Source organism: Colobus angolensis, unplaced genomic scaffold, assembly GCF_000951035.1.
Source record: "Colobus angolensis palliatus isolate OR3802 unplaced genomic scaffold, Cang.pa_1.0 Scaffold125, whole genome shotgun sequence".
NCBI lineage: Eukaryota > Metazoa > Chordata > Mammalia > Primates > Cercopithecidae > Colobus > Colobus angolensis.
Genome location: NW_012113697.1, coordinates 7,737,641 through 7,758,766, shown reverse-complemented (window position 1 = coordinate 7,758,766; position 21,126 = coordinate 7,737,641). Strand labels below are relative to the sequence as shown.

General features: G+C 35.6%; 1 protein-coding gene across 1 annotated transcript in view; it reads left to right on the top strand.

Moving 5' to 3' along the window:
- The first annotated feature begins 5,594 nt into the window (after window positions 1-5,594).
- The window catches only part of DSC1 (desmocollin 1), a 42,788-nt gene continuing 27,256 nt past the window's right edge, over window positions 5,595-21,126 (top strand). Inside the window, exons 1-6 of the mRNA XM_011933276.1 lie at window positions 5,595-5,780; window positions 8,775-8,859; window positions 10,421-10,623; window positions 11,810-11,929; window positions 13,049-13,204; window positions 19,879-20,023. Coding sequence (XP_011788666.1) covers window positions 5,718-5,780; window positions 8,775-8,859; window positions 10,421-10,623; window positions 11,810-11,929; window positions 13,049-13,204; window positions 19,879-20,023 — 772 coding nt within the window. The 5' untranslated portion in view covers window positions 5,595-5,717. The remainder of the gene's footprint in view (window positions 5,781-8,774; window positions 8,860-10,420; window positions 10,624-11,809; window positions 11,930-13,048; window positions 13,205-19,878; window positions 20,024-21,126) is intronic.

Below are 21,126 nucleotides of genomic sequence, written 5' to 3'. Positions count from 1 at the left end.
CCGGGTGGCGGTGGGGTCAGAGGTTGCAGTGAGCCAAGATCCTGCCTCTGCGCTCCAGCCTGGCCCAAAGAGTGAAACTCTGTCTCAAAAAAAAAGGAAAAGTGCATATGCATCATGAGAGAAAATGCAACTGCTTGGAAGTCATGAAAAAGTACTCAACATTATGAATAGGCAAATAATTACAATGCAAATCATGTCTATAATTTCTTTCTCATTGACACAGCAAGATTTTAAGGAATGAAATGATTATATTCAATTCTTACTCTGATATTTACTGTTGTATTCATTGACAGTAAGAAGGTATATTGGTACTCTGCTTTGGTGATGCAAGTTAGCTTTATATACCAAAAACTATTATATTCCTTATATTTTGACCTAGAACTTCTGTTTGTGGGTCTACATCTCAAGAAATAATCCTGAGTTCAGAAAAAAGCTTTATGTATTAGGGTGGTTTTTATAATAATGAAAAATGGAAAACAATTTAAATGATCAATATTAGGAATTGGTTAAATCAGTTGTGATACAGTTATTTGAAGGAATTTATTACAGTCATTAACATGGTAGCTATATAGAATTGTCATGACATAGGACAGATTTTATGTTATAACTAGGAGAAAGCATGCTACAAACTTACGTTCACAGTACAAGTATAACAATGTTAAAAATTCTACACACAGAAACTGGACTGGAAACGTGTATATAAAAAGATTATCGTTAGTGAGTATATATTACCATGCTTAAAATGAACATTTAATAATGTGATTCTTAATATATAAGTAATTGATAGTAAGATTCCATCCACATTAAAAAATTCTTTTCAAACGTGTAGCTTTGAAGGCCACCGAAGGAAATAATAATTGGAGAAAATAGCAATAAATAAATAAAAATCTAAAGTTTTTGTTATATTCATTTCACCAGGATTTTTATCCTGACCATCTTGGAAACTACTGTAATTTTCAAAACATATAGTAAAGTGTAAGCTCCATGAGGGCAGATATCATGTCTTCTTCAGCTTTGTATCATCAGCCCCACTGGTAGTACTCAGCATACAGAAGGTGTTAATAAATGATGAATAACTAACTACTATTATCGAAATAACAATTAGAAACAGTAAATTTAGTGGACATCTGTTGATATGCCTGTCTAGTTACTGTTTATCGTTTTTTTCTGTCTAGCCTAGTGTTTATTTTTGGGCAATCACTTCTCAACATTTTTTGTCCATGTGGTCAGGCCCACCACTTGACTTTAGGTTTATGTATAAGATTCAGGTCAGAAGGACTGTGTTTTGCTCAAACTATTGGGAACAAGACATGTTCTTTCAACAATGACTTGCTAAACCAGCCGCTGTTGAAATCCTGGAGCTTCTGGTGGTCATCTTTGCCTCCACACTGGGAAAACTGAAATAATGAAACCAACACAAAAAAGGCAGAACTAAGAAATGGAGAGAATTTATGCTTAAATCTTAGTTAGGTTAGCCCCAGCCTTCCAGTTACATGATCTAGCAAATCCTTTTGTGCTCAACAATTTTGTTTTGTTTTCTCTTAAGCCAGTTTGGGTTAGGTGTGTGGGCTGAATAGAAAGAGTTCTGAACTACCCAGAGATGTGTGCTAACATTTCTTTTCATAGGTTTGTCAACAGTTTCGATAATAATGGGGAGTGATTATTTTATATAAAATTAATCACTATTCTACGCAAACAGCCTTGAGAAATCGTTGTTAGTAACTATTAGGTTTGTCAACAGTTTTGATAATAATGGGGAGTGATTATTTTATATAAAATTAATCACTATTCTACGCAAACAGCCTTGAGAAATCGTTGTTAGTAACTATTAGTGCACATGAGTTACTTCTAATGCTTAATAGTCCTTTACCCAGGTGAAAGACTGTGAGTCTAGTGAGATTGAAGGAGTTTCCACTGCAGTGCATTGAACTCATGGGAGCCAAGTTTTTTTATTTTTATTTATTTTTTTTAATAGCTAATGCTTCTCTTTCTTTGTTCATACATTCACCCATACTAAACTCACAAACTCTCTTTTTACACCTGTAGTTTATTATATTTACTAAACTACATATTTAGTTATTCATACATAACCCAAAGTACCTTGTAATGGCTTCATCAATGTGTACAGCATTCCTACAAGCCTAGGAGTCTTTTAGAATAAATTAGGTCGTCTTACAGAGATAATGGTTCTATCTGTAAATGGCTTTTTGAGGCCCTGAATTTATTCATAATGAACGCTTTCTATAAGTTGGTCATGCATAAACATCTCTAATGAAATTTGTCACTGTATTTCCATAAAATATATTATTTAAATTTATAAAAAGATATTTTTCCTTGATGTGCCTTAAGGTTAAAAAAAAAACTGAAGAAATACAAAAGTCATGAGGATCTTTATATTTAAATCATTCTCTGTATGACCATAAATGTGTGGTAGAAAACAGATTATGCAATATTTATGTATTTAAAATAAAATATTTTCTTCTATAGGGGTTTCTCAACATTTAGTCATTGTTCTTAATTTCTCTTTAAGTGGCTAATATATTTAATATTTGCTACAGTGACTCTTTTTATCCTATCTTTTGGACTGGAAAGATAATTGTATGTTCTTCACCATAAAGTGTGCCTTTATTGTAACATCATAAGATTTCTGTCTTCTTTTTTTCTCCCTATATGATACTTCTCTCCTAGCAAAGGTCAGAGCCCAGTATGTAACCCCTGAACTATTTGTTCGATGAATAAACGTATTCATGCATCTTTAGGTAGCCTCTACATAAGAGACCTTGGATTTGCAATAACTTTGTGTTTGTTTCATTTGAAGTTCAGTCTCTTCAACTTTTTATTGCATGACTAGGCAATTATATGTTATAAAATATTAGTGCTTGCTCTGAGCCAGACAATGTTGGAAGTATTTTCTTTATAATATCACATTTAATCTTCATAACAACCTATGAATTAGCCACTATTATTGTCCCCATGTTATAGATAAAGAGATTGAGGCACAGAAGAGTTAACTAACTTGCCTCGGGGTTATATTGCTAATAAGTAGTAAAGCGAGGATTTGAACTCAGGCAGTCAAGCTTCTAAGCTCAAGTTCTTAACCACCACACAACACTATCAATTTTTTGCTTAAGCTTATTAATTTAGGCATAGATTAAAACAAAGAAACATACAGATAGAAATAAAAATAAAATAGAGCTTGCAGTGGTTTGAATGTCCCTGCCAAAAGTCATGTTGAAATGTGGTTGCCATTGTAATGGTGTTAAGAGGTGGGACCTTTAAAAGTTGTACCATGAGTCTCCACCCCCGGGAGTGGGTTAGTTATCATGAGAGTGGGCTTCTGATAACTGGATAGGTTTGGCCACTTCCCTGTCCGTCTTGTGCACTGGCTTCTGTCTTCTGCCTTCCATCATGGGATGACCCTCATCAGATGCCCATGTCATGCTCTTGGACTTCACTGTCTCCTGAAGCATGAACCAAACAAACTTCTATTTTTTTGTTTTGTTTCGTTTTTGTTGTTGTTGTTGTTGTTTTAATAAATCACCCACTCTGTGGTATTTCTTTATAGCAACAGAAAACAGACTAAGACAGAGCTTTTACTGAATAACCTGATGGCAGAAAATTAGAAGAAATATATCTTGTTTTCATTTAATTTTAAGGTAGATTCACTTTTAAGGAAGAGTCAATAATTTGTAATAATAAATTATTTTTTCCTATAAAGTGCCTATATTTTATTTTTAGGAAAATAGTAATGTAACAGATTTGCAAACCAATAATTTGGGGTTAGCTTTTACACAAGTTTTTCTATTACCTTTGAGAAAGATAGATAATGGGAAAAGAGAGCATGCAGAAGGTAGGCCAAAAGAAGTAGGATCAGAACATCAATTTTCCAGAACTGTGGAGAATATTCTGGATTCACTTGAATTTAGCAATGCCTGGAATCTCTTCATCCAACCAATATATGCCATTTAGTTCAGTAACACCAATTTAATTTTGCTCTTCTATATTTTCCTAGTTCAGTGGAGAATATCATGTTATAGAAAGAGGTAATGATAACTTCATTAGCTGAAAAAATGTGTTTCTACTTTCTAGGATTGGAGAATTTGTCTTTGAATTATTTAAGCTATATGACTATCTATTTATCTGTCGGTCTATCTATCTAAACATATACTTAGATGATTGTGCTAAAACATGCACAGAATTACACTTGGCTTTACACATACACATCTAAGTAATTTTTCTACTTCTATATTCCCATTCTTATCTCCCAAAATGCCAGATATAAAAATATTCCATTAAAGTGAATGTATTTTCTGATTGAGAAATCAAATTCCAATGCAGTCACAAAATACGTTTGTTAATGGGTATACCACTAGCAATAAAATACTACAAGATATCTTTTAGCTTTTTTCTCGTGGGTCATTCATTTTCCAAATTTTCCTAGCTTCTAATTCTAATGAAGCAGTTACATTTATTTCTGTCTCTACACACAAGAAGAAATTGTTCCCAGTGTCAAATAAGCTGAAGAAAATCTTTCATTCCTCACTTCTCAGCAGCATGGGTGTTGGGCTCTACCTTAACGTTTGAAAATATTTATCCTCCTCTCCTAACTTCCATGACTGCCATTGAGTGCAATTGATATCACTGAGCTCACTAATTTGGGACAGGAATAATGATGCTAAAGCTCTTGTTAGAAGAATCATTAGGGTTTAAAAAAACCTACACTTGATGGCCTCATTGTACCATTAGGCTAGGATATCCCATGTGTAAAGTACAAGTAATTAGGGTGTATGGAGTGATTTTAGAGAGACTGGGTCTCAAAGATTGTAGTTGTCCTTGAAAAAATATAAGGGTAAAAAGCAATGGCTCATGTACAATACAAGGAAAGCCACAAGAAAGATTATATTGTAGCTCTTTCTTTATGCTCTTTCTTTTATGAAGTCTTTACACTCTGATAAGTTCCTTGTGACATCTAGAGGGCCAACCACAGTGAATCGTCAATAACAGGAAGTAGATACGATGCCTTTATGAAGTTGCTGCTTTAAACTGGAATGCCAGCTCTCTAGCAGAACTGCGCTGTTCTACAGGACCGACGACACCTAAATGCTTAGATGGGAGATAACTTCTGATGAGTCTGATTACACATGCTTAGGTCCTCTGATTTGCCAATGGCAGTTGAGGAGGCATCACTTACTTGCATGGTGTTTGTGCACGATTTATGTTTGTACCCTGGGGCAAGACAGGTTAATAAGGCCAAGAAGGACGGGAGGCTGTGGGAGTGGGTAATAACTGGGGAGGACTTCACAGCATCAACCTGGGGGAAAGGGAGGAGGGCTGAGGATGAAGGGTGTTCCCTCCTCCTTCTGCCTATGTGTTAAGTGGCAAGATAAATTTTGAAAGCTGCTGTGAGGAGGAGCTACTGACTGGGTTTTGGGGTGTTTTGTACCCCACCCTCCTCACTTGTAGGAAAGCCTCTTTGCATTTAGACGTAATTGAACTGGAAGGAAGCAGACTGGCCAGGGAATAGGGGGAAAGAAATTCTCCCGTTGCTCCTCCTCCTGTTTATCACTTGCCTCCTGACTGTCTTCCAAACCAAGCTCAGCTGCATCAGGGTGGCAGCAGAATACCCTGTGCAAGTGCCAGCGTCTTCTTAGCCGCCCTGTGCATCCCAGGCTGCCCTGTTATCTGGCCACCGTCCCTGGCCATTGGGACTGCTTCTGATGGCTGTGGCCTCCGCTGCCCCAGGGAGCATCTTCTGTAAGCAGCTCCTTTTCTCTCTCCTGGTGAGTAACAACCAAAGGATTAGGGAATTCAGGCATGTTACTACCTGCTTCCTCTCTGCAGTTTGGGCTTGAAAGAGACTAGGAGTACAGATGGGAGGCAGAGAAGAGAGACTGGGGAAAGAAAAACAGATCTGAGGAAGATTCAGGGAAGAGTTGAGAGACTTGGGATCCAGGATGGAAAGTGTTCAGCTTATTTCTCAAGCACCCACTGCCAGAGTGTTAAAATTTTTCAAGGAAATCCCTCTTCCATCCTGCTGTGGTGTCTTTCTAAGGAGTAGAGAAACGAATTCACTCCTTAGGTATTTGGCCCAGAAGTTTCTGAGGTTTACTTTGGCTACCAGTGATTACATAAACTCTTGTTATTTAACATGCTGAGTACTACTGAGCTGCAAAAAACGGAGAAAGGATTCTGGGTGAACATGCAAATTATCCAGGACTTTTTTGAATTTTACTCATGAAGCAGTTTAAGCAAAGAATAGTTTAAGAAAAATAACAGAAATGTGACTGTCGTTGAAAATACCCTTAACTTGGCTTCCACTTGGGTTTTTAATAGCTTTGTAACTGTGTAAGGTGCTATTTTTTCTTTAGTGGTGAGGGAAGAGAGGGGGGTTATTTCACACATCCAGCCATCATTTCTGAGGTGTGAATTTCCTTTTCTTCATTTTAGCAAAATATTTTAGTTTCAAATTATACTTTTAGAAATGGCAGGTGTGGGGACAAACATTTTTTCCATGTAAATAATATACAATGCAGGGTCGATGGTCACCTTCTCATCTTGTAACTGCTTAGGGAGAAGATAACTCAGATACCATCTTGAGTTAGCACAAGTTTGGTAAAATGTGGTAAAAATTTTCCAAAGGATTCTACCCACATTTCTTTTGTTTCTGATCCCTGTACTGTCTAATATCTCTTGGTAAATTCATCTCCAGCTCACTTATTTCTGACCCTGAAACTGACTAAAAGGGTGTCACTAAGCCACTTAGTCAGTGATTTAACCTGAAGATGGGAATAGTATTTAATGAATGCAAACCTTCAGTGGCTCTGCCTGCAGAGGGAGGACCATCAACATGGAATCCTAGGACAAGAAGGAAAGAAGATGGGGGTGGGAGTGGAAGTATGGCTATAACATATAAGAATGTCTCTTATATTTATATATATATGTGCACCGCTCTCTCTATATACACACACATATATACAGTCATGCTCTGCATAACAATGCTTCAGTCAATGATGGACTACATATATGAATGGTCTCATAGATTATAATGGAGCTAGTCTATATAGGTGAACTTTTTTTATCTTTTATATTGTATTTTAATGTACATTTTCTATATCTAAAAATGTTTAGTAACACAAATACTTATAATTGCCTACAGTATTCAGTAGAGGAACATGCTGTACAGGTTTGTAGCTAGGAACAATAAGCTATACTATATACTATACACCTAGGCTGTACCCTGGTGCATACCATGGGATATACATATATACACCATGGTGTATACCATGTAGGTATAACCCAGGTATGTAGCAGACTATATCCTCTAAGTGTATGTAAGTACACTCTATGATGTCTGCACAATGATGAAATCACTTAAAGTTGCATTCCTTACAATGTAAGCAATATATGACTGTATGTATATATACACACATACACATATGTATATAGGTATAGGTATATGTACAGGTATATGCATATACATGTGTACATATGTATGTGTTTGTATGTATGTCCTAATTACAAAATGCTCTTTCCACATTATATACTTAGACAACTATTAACAGTATGGTTTATGCTTAGAAAGTTCTTTAAGTATAATTTAGTATGTTCCTTGGCATTAGGGATGAACATATTTAAAAAGTTAAATAAATACGAATGTCTCATGTTTTAAAAAGTGGTTTTAAAATTAGAATTAAATAAAAATGTAGCCTTTTAATTCCAGATTTCTGCCTAACATAGATTTGTAAAATTACAAACTATTTATACTGCTACAATATGTCTGATAGACTTGAGTTGAGCTGGAAAAGAAGGGCACATCCTTAATATGGATGTTAATCCATTCTCCTTCCTCCTCACAAATAATAGGTCCCGTAATTCTAGAATTCAGAGAAAAGTTGAAAGCTGATCATAAAATTAACCTATGTGTTTCCGGAAAATCTAGCTCTACTCTATCTTATATTTAAATAACAATAAAGCAGTTATTTTGATAAAAAGAAACAAACAGAAAATGCAGAGAAAAAGAAGCAAAATATATTTTGAACCTATAGACATTTTTGAAATGATAGCTTTTCTTCTTTTCTTTTGTTTTTCAGATAGTGTGTATGTCTTTGAACTACCTAGTTTTTAAAAACTATAGCTGGGTCTTGAATTTAACTAAAAATCTTTACCCATTTGAAGGATACTCTCCATATTTTGACATATGTTCTTTTTAGATTAGTCATGTAATTTGAGATCATTTACAGTTTTGTCCAAGTCAGTCTGAAAATTGATTTGAGAGCAATGATTTCTGGGGAGCATCTTTTTTTGTGAGGTTAAAAAAGCCCTTAACTATTTTCTAGACTTCATCAACTATAACTTCAAATAGTAAAAATGATGATTAGAGAATTAGGACATATATGTAATTATGCATTTCAGAGTTAAGTATTTTCTTCATGCTAAAAATCAGAATGGCATTTATGAGTGGTCTTAGAGATGTAAAACTGCTATATGAAGTCAATGGTTTGTGAAATATTTTCTTGCACTGACACAATATGATTTAGGTTCTAAGAACTACTATTCACTTAATTTTTTCATTGACAAATAAATGACAGTGTTATTCCTAAAGCTATTCTCTTTGCTGGTTCCTTTTACAGTGAGTATTAAAAATTTAAAGAATTAAATGATCAGTTTGTTTCCAAAACTGACAATATTTTTATCAATAAGAAAAAGTTATAATGTGAAAATTTGTGATCAAATTTAATTCCTGATATTTTTTCTTTTTTCTTTTTTTTTTTGAGGTTTTTATATTACTTTGCAATGCTTGTCAGAAAATTTATCTTCGAGTTCCTTCTCATCTTCAGGCTGAAACACTTGTAGGCAAAGGTGAGAAACTCTATTAACAATTTCGTAGTTGTAACTTGCTGCATTTAGCTTCAGACTGCTCTTGTAAAGTTTGGGTTAAAACCCACATAGTAGCTACTTGACGTTAACATTGGATGTACAATAAAAGATAGGCTACTTGTTTTTTGGTAATGTTTAGGAATAATTAAAATATCTAAGTTAGTTGTATACTTCTCTTGCCAAAAAAATTAGCAAACATCAGAAGGCTGAATTATCTTGCATTACATCAAACAAAGCAAGGCACCAAAACCAGGAGCATATTCTAATTTGTATAAACTAATCTGTTGCCAAAATTTCAAAGCCAAGATTCTTTAATTGATTAGACATGAAATGGATATCTCAAAATCTAAATGACCCCAATAAAATTTGTACTTGAGGTTGATTACAATGAACAAGTATCCACCAAGAATAAATGTGACATATTTCACAGAATAGCTTGTGAAAATCAAATAAAGTTTTGGTGGGTCTTAGTACCATAGCCATCTCTGAAGTATAAGTTGGTTGTTCTGAGTCCAAAGGTAAAGATTTTTTCATCAAGATTTTTCATTGGCTTTGAGTTCACATGTAAAAAATTACACACTGAATACAGAAATGGTATCCTTTCCAAGCCAGATGTTGTTTTGCCCAGTGCTTTAAGTTTTTAAATTAATAAACAGTCCACACTCTAAAGACACATAGTAAATATGTTAAATGTGATAAATATGAATCTGTAAAGGAGGTAATTTGATAATAACCACAATGCATTGGGTTTACTAAACCTCGAAAGGTATTACAGGAAGATTACTGGCAATATTACTGAGAAATATTACTTAAGAATAGACTAGTTTTCTTCTTATTTATTTATTTATTTTGAGACAAAGTCTTGCTCTGTCGCCCAGGCTGAAGTGCAGTGGTGCTATCTCTGCTCACTGCAAACTTCACCTCTAAGGTTCAAGCAATTCTCCTGACTCAGCCTCCTGAGTAGCTGGAATTACAGGTGCATGCTGCCATGCTTGGCTAATTTTTGTATTTTTAGTAGAGATGGAGTTTCACCATATTGGCCAGGCTGGTCTAGAACTCCTGACCTCGTGATCCTCCTACCTCGGCCTCCCAAAGTGCTGGGATTACAGGTGTGAGTCACCTAGTTTTCTTATTTTGGGCAAGATAGTTTTAACTATCAAACTGTTGCAAAAAGTTCAAAATCTACTGACATCATACGGTTATACCACTTATGACATAAAAAATTCAAGTTTGTACACTTATAAATTTATACACACACACGATAATCAAGAGTTCAAAGGAAAGAGAATAAAATCTGTGACACTAGGAAAATATTTTATTTCTTAAATTAATGTATGACGAAGGTAGTGGAAAATGTGATTCCATTAATTTAATTATTTAATTTTCACGGCCCGCACGTTTTAGAATAGTAGGTGCTAAGCACATTCCAAATGTAACCTCCCTTTTTCTGCTTCTCATGCACTAACTCACAGCTGTCATTCCTGTAAAACTGGTTCCACTCCTGTTTCATCTGACAAACTGCTGTGACATTTCTTCCCTGCAGTGAATCTGGAGGAGTGTCTCAAGTCACCCAGCCTAATCCTGTCCAGTGACCCTGCCTTCAGAATTCTAGAAGATGGCTCAATTTACACAACACGTGACCTCATTTTGTCTTCTGAAAGGAAAAGTTTTTCCATTTTCCTTTCAGATGGTGAGAGACAAGAACAACAAGAGATACAAGTTGTGCTGTCAGCAAGAGAAAACAAGGTATAAGGCAAGGGCTTAAGCAGCCTAGCACAGTAATCTGCTTACGGGAGTCCTTCGTGTTATATACTCCTTTCACGTTAAAATCCATGCTATTGAATGACAAATTTGTCTTTTCCACTTACAATTAGTGTAAATAAAGGCTAGACCTTTAAGGAGTGGCAGAGCTATTTACAAACTTTTATAAAGATGAATGACTCTGTAGACGGGGAGCAAAGTAAGAATATCAAAGTTTTCTAATAGTGATTTCTAGTTTGGCAATAAGAACAAACCAACCTGAGGAGCAAGGACAAGACAAGGGCGGGTCTAAAACTCAGCGAAATGTGATTCAGGCTGGAGATGTGGGCTCCACCCTGTGTGGCTCTCTTCCCACTGATTGCAGGTTTGAGTCTCTCTTTAAAGAGGAGAAGAGATTGTCTAAAGCTTACTCCCATCTTACTAGAAAATTCTATAGGGGAGCCCCTCTCTTCAGAGAGTGGAGGTGTGGCCAGTCCACGAGACTGGTTTGAATGTTTGACTCTAGGGTCATTTTCTTGCAGTGAGTGGTAGAGATCAGCTCAGAAAGCAGTAAGGAGAAAGTTGCTGGAATTCACATCTCATTTTCAGCAAATTCACCACAATAAATTTCGTCTTATAAAACCATGAATGATTCTATTTATGAGAGGACTTCCCAACTAAATTCTTTTTGATTACATGAACTCCTCTTAATATGCTTAAGACTTAAAAAATGTTATTTTGTATCCACCTTGTAAAATCCCCACATTATATAAAATCAACTATACTTGAGCAAATGCTCACCTGTGTCTATATAGATGTATAAATGACTGTATTGTAGAGTGAGGGTTTTAACAGATTTTGGTTGTACCACTCCTAGTGGAATAAAGTTGATTGCTAAATATTTATTAATGAATTATCTATTTTAGGGGGTTTATAACTTTTCAAAGTGGCGTCTTTCCAAATGTCCTATACATTTCCTGGTGGTTAACTGAGTAAATAGAGAAATAGGTAGAACAGGGGAACGTAATGCAGTCTGAGGTGTGTGTGTGTCTTATCAATAGAAATGCTTTGCTGATTAGCCATGGTATTGTAACGTAAAACCCTTGCATCTGTTTGTTGATGTATGTGTAAAAAATCACAGTTCCAAAAATGACAAGCAATGCTACATTTCTTTGTTTCTTGTCAAATGTAGGCTCCTAAGAAGAGACATACCAAAGACACAGCCCTCAAGCGCAGCAAGAGACGATGGGCTCCTATTCCAGCTTCATTGATGGAGAACTCATTGGGTCCATTTCCACAACACGTTCAGCAGGTGCATTTCACTTTATTTGATTTTATACGTGTCCAAATTTTTGGTTCTTAAACTTTTCATTTGAATTGCACATCATATTGAATCAGAGCTTTAATGGTACAAGTAATGATCATCTATTCACCAGAATTAGGGTCCCATAGAAGTGATGCAGCATATCTTATTACTTTCTTACATGTATCATATTTAGAAATTTAGAAACAAGTTTTATATTTGGAGTTTCTGATGCTCTTAGGTCTGTGTCTAAATTCACCGAAATACTATGGTAGACTCGTTAACACTAATGTACAGAAGGCACACCTACATGTTTTGCATAGTTCAACTCTTGCTTAAACTAGCACTCATCTTTTATAAAAATGGCCTGTGTTTCTGCTTACCAAGTAAGATTGTCTCACTGCCACATAGCTGGAATGCAAACATAGAACAGTTTTGAAATTTTGAAATATAGTGGCATGAACTCAGCTCACTCCAACCTCCGCCTCCTGGCTTCAAGTGATTCTTCTGCCTCAGCCTTCCGAGTAGCTGGGATTACAGACACCCACCACCATGCCCGGCTAATTTTTGTATTTTTAGTAGAGACAGGGTTTTGCCATGTTGGCCAGTTCGGTCTCAAACTCCTGATCTCAGGTGATTCACCTGCCAAGGTTCCCAAAGGGCTGGGATTACAGGCGTGAGCCACTGTGCCCGGTCAAAATTTTCTAATTCTTGAGGAATTAATTGTGGAAGAAAAGTTGCATTACTTCTAGCTTTATTAATCACATAATTTTCAATTCCAAAGAATTCAAAATCACTGAAACTGTTACTATTATTTAAATGAAGATAAGAATAAGTAAATAACAATTGAAAAGGTATATCACTCTACAAATGTTATAGATATACAAATGACAAAATGTTGAGATCAAATAAGTGACAGAATTTCTGGCTTTGCACAATGCAAAATGCAGATAAAAATTTGGAAAACATGGCAGATAATGGGCACCCAAGCAGAAGAAAGAAAGAACAGGAGAGTAGGAAAGAGGGCTAGTGGTAAAAAATAAACCATCACAGGAGGTTTGAAAATATTCAATAGGTTGAAAATATTCTTGATGACATATTTGTTCTATTCCTAAATTATTACTGCAGATCCAATCTGATGCTGCACAGAATTACACCATCTTTTATTCCATAAGTGGACCAGGCGTGGACAAAGAACCCTTCAATTTGTTTTACATAGAGAAAGACACTGGAGATATCTTTTGTACAAGGAGCATTGACCGTGAGAAATATGAACAGTTTGCGGTAGGGTTATTGAAATATTTACTCAGAATTATATCTTTATTACTGACTTACTAATATTTTCAACTATGCTTGTTCACATATTATAAGAATCAATTATTTGATTTAATATTCCAAATATTAATATGCAATATAAACTTTAAATTTCTATTTACCATTAATGAGGAAAAACAGTGGATATAATAAGGGAAGTGGGGGGGGAAGATATAGAAAATATAATGATAGAATTTTAAAGAATGTATTTTGGTCTATAATCCTGGATAAATAACAAAGAATTTTACTGAATTTAAAGTTATTTAAATAAAATAGTTCAATTACTCTCAACCATGGTTGTACATTATAAGTCAGGTGAGAACTTGAAAAAAAAATACTGATGCTTGGACTTACGCCCAGGTATTGTGATTCAATTGTTCTGGGATGAGACCCAGTCATCCAAGGTGATTCTAAATGTGTACGTGTTGGATCCACTGCCTTAGCCCCTTACATAGCTTTTTTTTTTTTTTCCATTCCTTTCACTCACTGTTCTTCAGCAATGAGATCCCTTAGTACCATTTTACTTCCGTAGTAACCCAGAACAAGTTTATCAATTCATTTGATTCTATCTTATCCTACCCAAAGACAAGACAATTCTAACTCTTCTGATAATTAAATTCTTTTGTTTCTGTTAATTTTATATAACTCTTTGGCGGTATGATGTCACATCTGATGAAATAAGAAATTCATAGTAGGTTTTTGGAATGGTGGTGAATAAAATTGATTAAGCATTTATTGTCTTGAATTATAAAAGAGTATAATAAAGTTCTTTGCTAAAGGAGTATGTAAGAATGAAACTTATTTCATACTTGGGCAGTTCAGAGAATAATATTTTAGCAGACATCTGGAGAATGAGAAATAATTGGTGGCCACCTCAAGGCAGCTATGAAAGAAGTTAACAGTTGTGGGGAGGTGAAGTGGTAGATAAGTATTCCAGGAAGATGCATCAGAAATGGAAATATTTACTTGTTAAAAAGAAATCGACAACAACAACGACAAACAGTGGCTGAAGTGTAGTTTGAAGCTAAGGAAGAATGTGAAATATGAAGCTAGGGATGAAAGTAAAAAATAGAGAGGGAAAGATCTTATAATTCATCCTAAGGGGATTAGATTCTATCCTAAGGATATCTCCAAAGCACTCTATAAGGTAGTGAAAAATTTGAAACTATATAAATTTTCCACTTTAGATGTTTCATAATTAAATAAAAAATTCATGGTGGGATTATAGTGGCATATTTTCTTTATAATTTTATGTTCCCTTCCAAATTCTCTAGAATAAACATATTTTACTTCTGGTAATATGGCACACTTTTACTTTAAAAAATAGTATATGCAAGTTCTTACAGGGGAAGTAAGCTGAGCACCATTGCAATCACTTTGATCTTTCTACTCATAAACAAATAAATGACTGATAGAAAGTAAGTTTTCTGCTGTTTTTACAGTTTCTTTACTAGAGAAAAGATCTAACACTAGAAGTCACTCTTGAGGAGAAATAAAAAGGTGCCTGTATGTTGCAATATCCACTTCATTTTCAATTTTGCTGAGGAATTGTTTGATAGGGTTCTCTTTGCCAACCTGCTTTCTATCTTTGCTTCTTACTGTGGTCATTGCCAAAGGGAAAACGAGAGAACAGTTTATAATTAAAAATAAGTTACTTTGCTATTTTTAACATTTAAAAAATACAAATGAATAAAATAAGTTGAAATTTATCCTCAAAGTTAAGCTTTTAAATAATTTTCCCTCAGAATTGCCCATGTTTCTGTAGTTCCCATTAACACAGTTAAGTTTGAATTGGCATTAAGAAACACCACTTGCAAATTAGTGAAATTTATTAAGTGAGGTATAGCAACAAGACGTAAACATGATGCAAGTTACAAAACCACTTGAAGCAGGATAGAACAGAAGACTTCCTTGTCAATGCAGAAGTTAAGATTAAGATAATATGTTTTTAATGTAATATACTTTAATAATAGTTTTCTATCAATACTCGATTCACTTAATTTTAAAAATATTGAATAATGTATTTTTCTAGGAATTAGTAGATCCTAAGTATCTGCTCCTTTCCTTGTAGCCTCAAACAAATCACAACCTCCTTGAGTTTGCTTTCTTCTTTGTTTATGGGCTGCTAATAGCTGTCTTCCCAACCTCAGTAGTGTTCTGATCATTGAATGCCATAGTATTAGTGATACCACTATGTAAACTGTAAAAGTTGTTGAAGATGTTCTAATGGTAGATTCAACAATACACCTGCTCTAGAATTTTGTCCTTAAACCTGGGAATTTTCATGGAGTTTCCTAATTCTTTATATAAGCCATATGCACATTAAATATCAATAACAGATTATTTTTATTTGAAATAATCTGATTTCATAGATTTGGGAGTAGTAGCCATAGGTCTAATTCAATATATATTCAAAGAATAGTTACATAAGAAGTGAACTTTCTTCAACAATCCCAGGTGATACTGTGAAAGCAGCTGCAAACTTCCTTTCTCTCTTGAGTGCTGGGGATAATCTGTACCTTTGGAAAAGTTCATTTCAGTCTGGTCCTTTCTTACCTATTCAACCAGAACATTAGTATCTTTTACCACCTTGTTTTTTTTGTTTTTTGTTTTTGTTTTTTTTTTTTTTTGAGACAGGGTGTCAATCTGTCTCCCGGGCTGGAGTGCAGTAGTCCCATCTCTGCTCACTGCAACCTCTGCCTCCTGAGTTCAAGCAATTCTCCTGCCTCAACCTCTCGAATAGCTGGGATTACAGGCACCCACCACTACGCCTGGCTAATCTTTGTATTTTTAGTAGAGATAGGATTTCACCACGTTGCCCAGGCTGGTCTCAAACTCCTGGCCTCAAGTGATTCACCCACCTCGGCCTCCCAAACTGCTGGGATTACAGGTGTGAGCCGCTGCGCCCGGCCTCTTGTAATGTTTATTTTCTCTTCTGGGCACACAAGTCGATTCATTCTCTTCATATATGGGTTGTTAATTCACGCTCTGGACCCGCTCAGCTTTGGTGTTACTGCTCTCTCCTTTCTCTGCCCCATCTACTGAATGCCTGCCACTGTAAGGCCAAACTCAAGTCCCTATTCTTGTCGGCAGCTGTTTGTATTTTTCCAAAGACGACAGCAATTTCAGCAATATATAGCATAAAAGGGCTAAAATAGATGAGATTCTTCAAGCTATAGAATAATTCAAAGAAGGAAATTATATTATAATAACATGCACAAGACACTAAATAACACTCTTATAACCTAGCTAAAAATACAAGTAAAAATATTCTAAATTATTTGTTATTATAACAACATTTAAGTATATTATTATTGCTTTTAATACAGAATGATGGAAAGAATAATGAAACCATTACCTTTATTTTTTGAAATTGTTGCTTTGTTGGCTAAATAACATACTTATAATGAGTTACTCTATCATATGAACGTAAGTCAATTCTCCTAGAGAGTTAGGTTCTGTTTTAATGTTAAGCTAATGATGATTCCAATTTTGATTCATTTCGGAGATACTTGGTTCATTATTAGCAAAACAAAACAAAACCAGGATACTACCTGTAACAAAATCATCATCAGTGGAATGTGAAATAATATTTACTTGTAGTCAAATAACAAAAAAATTATTTCAAATTACAAACGAGCATATGGTGGGAAGCAGATGATCTTCATTTCTATTGAAGAGAAAAACTGAGACAAATTAGTATAAATTATAGCAGTGTGGACTTAGTATGTTGGATAAGGAGACTTGTTAATGCCATTGTAATGAGATAGAAGAATTCATTCCAAGAGATGCAATAGAATCTTTATGACATTTTTTACAGAAGGATAACTTAAGGGATAGTTCGTCTTCCTCAAAGGAAAGATGAGTAGAATTGAATGCAAAAAGCTATTTATTGAAGACTTACCCAAGGCAAGGCACTGTGTTACCGTGTCAGGTACTTCCAGGATACACATATCAGTAAGTCTCAGTCTTCAAGCCTGAGAGCAATTGTCATCTAATAGAGATATAAAACCATTTTATAGTTGTATCCAGCCAAAATATCAAAATGACAGCATTTTAAGGCATAAAAATCCACATCATCTATATGAAGACAAAGGGAAGGATTGTTAGGAAGGGTGAGTAGTGTTGACATCTGGATGTGCTGGCAGTAATGATGATAACGATGATGTGATCGTGGTAGTGGTGTTGATGATAGTGGTGGTGGTGATAGAGGCAATGATGATGACAGTGGTGGTGGTGATGGTGGTGGTAGTGGTAGTGGTGATGATGATGATAATGGTGGTGATGGTAGTGTGGTGATGATGATGGTGGTGGTCGTGGTGGTAGTAGTGGTGATGGTAACAGTGGTAGTGGTGATGATGGTGGTGGTGGTGATGGTGATGATAATGGTGGTGACGGTGATGATAGTGTGGTGATGATGATGGTGCTACTGTTGATGGTGGTGGTGATAATGGTGGTAGTGGTGGTGATGATGGTGGTAGTGGTGGTGGTGGTGATGACAACGGCGGTGGTGTTGCTGGTGATGGTAGTAGTGGTGGTGATGATAGTGCTGCTGATGGTGATGGTGATGGTGATAGTGGTGGTAGTGGTGGTGATGATGGTAGTGGTGATGATGGTGGTGGTGGTAGTGGTGGTGATAATGGTGGTAGTGGTGGTAGTGGTGGTGATGATGATGGTAGTGGTGGTGGTGGTGATGACAATGGTGGTGGTGTTGGTGGTGATGGTAGTAGTGGTGGTGATGATAGTGCTGCTGATGGTGGTGGTGATGATGGTGATAGTGGTGGTAGTGGTGGTGGTGATGGTAGTGGTGATGATGGTGGTGGTGGTAGTGGTGGTGATAATGGTGGTAGTGGTGGTGATGATGATGGTAGTGGTAGTGGCGGTGATGGTAGTGGTGGTGGTGATGATGGCGGTTGTGGTAGTAGTGATGGTGGTGGTGGTGATGATGGTGGTAGTGGTGGTGGTGGTGATGATGTTGGTGGTGGTAGTAGTGATGATGATGGTGGTGGCAGTGGTGGTGATGATAATGATAGAGGTGGTGTTGGTGGTGATGATGATGGTGGTGGTGGGGGTGACGGTAGTGGTGGTGGTGATGATGGTAATAGTGGTAGTGGTGATGATGTTGGTGGTGATGGTGATGACAATGGTAATAATGGTGGTGGTGGTGATGGTAGTGGTGGTGGTGATGATGGTGCTGCTGATGGTGGTGGTGATGATGGTGGTAGTTGTGGTGGTGGTGATGATGATGGTAGTGGTGATGATGATGGTGGTGGTGGTATGGTGAAGTGGTAATGATATACCACTGTATTCTGCTCCTAAATTTAGAATTTATTGATAAATAAGATATAGAAATCAGACAGATGAAAGCCATAATATAAGTTTTATTACTGAAAAATACCACCTGGAAGTTACTTGGAGAAAAGTGATTAGGAGGGCAGAGAGAACATGAATGGTTATTTTAATACATTCCATTCCAGAGTTTGGAGTGTAAATTCTTTCCTTTCCAGGTTAGAATGAACAGTGAACATGAAATGTTGCCTTTTAACACAATAATGAGGATTTTGTGGTTACTTTAGCAATTAGTGGGTAAATCGCTGAAGAGTGTGATTAGTGAGTATCGTGGTTAAAATTGTAAAACTAAGTAAAATCTGACTTCTGAGGTTACATCGATTGGAACAAGGAATGTCAGAACAACTGCATCAAAGTTGGTGGGTCAACATGTAGAATGCATTTGGAGTCACATGAAAATGATGGCAATGGGAATAGAAAAGAGAACATGCATGAGAAACACAAAAATGCCATAATCTCTAGAACTTGGCAACTGACTACTAAGGTTTATGAGAGAGGGAGGAGTTTAGTGCCTGGAATTTTAATCCTACTTCATGTAGAAATGGTTACAGTAGGGAAAATTAGGAGAGCTAGTTGTGGTAAAAAACTGAGTTAATGCAGAATTCACTTTGGGTAGCTTTAGTTGGTCCCATGAGTGATGAAAATCCATTCATCAACTATTTACTGAACACTTACTATGCACAAACCACATAAGGGAGGTGTAGGAATAATTTGGAGTTTAGAGAGAAAGGACATTAAATACATACTGGCTGTTGCGGACAAGGCATTCATTTTGAAATGGAATTTCTGATATGTATATGCTTTTATTAACATTTTTATTGTGAAGAAATACATACTTACGATAGAAAAATGAGAAAATATAGGTAAAGAACTTATAATTGAATTATCCTGAAATAGTTGTGATGTCCATTTATTTGTGTGTATATGTAAATCTATACATAAATAGAATTGTATTTTTATAAACTTTAAACACACGTGTTAATAACATAACTGGGGGAAATCTGCATGCATTCTAACAAGTAAAACAGCCTACAGTTAATTCAGAGAACATCTGGAGTGCATGGTGCTCAGAGTGGGAGAATAATGAGCAATAACACCGAGAGGGGATTGAAACCACATGGCAGGCAGAGACTGCATCTGTGGGTTATCTCTCCATTGCATCATTTCTTAGTTACGGGTCTTTGGGAATGATTTTTTTCTTTTTTTTAATGTTGCATTTTCCCCCACTGCTAGGCTTACTTTTGTGCATAATTTGTCATTTGAGAAAACATTGATGATATTTTCCTTTCTTTCAGTTATATGGCTATGCAACAACCGCAGATGGCTATGCACCAGAATATCCACTCCCCTTGATCATCAAAATTGAAGATGATAATGATAACGCCCCATATTTTGAACACAAAATGACTATCTTTACTGTGCCTGAAAATTGCCGATCCGGTAAGTTCACATTTTATAGTAGCATGATAAGAAGATTATTTGGCATTTCATAAGTGTTATAATTAAAGATGTTTACCTTTTATCATTGCATTTTATGCTTTTTCTGGTATTTCTGATTACACATACTTTTTCCCATTAGGAATTGTTGTTATATGACATTTGTATCAAGGGCCGTAAATGACTCTGAGCAAACTTTCTTAAATTTAAGCAGATGCATAAGATAAAATATTATATATTTTCTCTTTTATGTCATGATTTTATAATTCTGGCAGCATTTATTTGACTCAATTCTCTCTAGGGTGGGGTTGTTGCTGAAGTTGGTGTTTGGTTTACCAATGCATGCTTAGAAAGTCTGCAGTGAAGGAAATGTTGCTCAGTTTTGCCACTGGGAAAAGTCATTCAGTATAAAAGGGACTATACCCAGAAATTCATAGAGAATATTGCAGGGGATTTACACGTGGACCAGGGATCATTTTTTCTTCCAACAAAATAAGATGTTATTTTTTCACTAATTAATTAATTCATTCAGTGGTTTTTAAACAACTGTCACTTAAGGATATGTAGAAGCCTAAACATAGGAAAAATTCAACTTTTCCTTCTAAGCAAGAAAAATACTCCAAAAAAAGTGATGTAACCAAACATACAGGAATGTCTATTTTATGGTGTCAGGGAATATTTTTTAACAGACATTTGAAATTCGAAGGATTTGACTTTCGTAGGCTATGTATGTGTAGTACCGGTTTATATTAAAATCTTATAATATCAGTGTTTTCCTGAATTCTCTTTATTAAACGACTGTTGGGTATTAGCTTTCATTGTAGCCTAGTTTTGTAACCAGTGTTTAGGATGATGGCAATTTTAGGAAAACACTAGATTTTTGCTTCCATTGAATTCTTTATTAATATTTTAAACACAATTATGTAGAACATTTTTAAATGTTTGACTTTCAAGGATATACATAAAACGTTCTAGTTTTATGAGATCATATACTTCTCAAAGGAAAACCTTTTTGTGCTCATCTTGCTACCCACATCTAGAAGGTAGCTAATTGATACATAAAGTAACTAACTGGTTAGATTAGTACACAACAGATCTCAATGTGC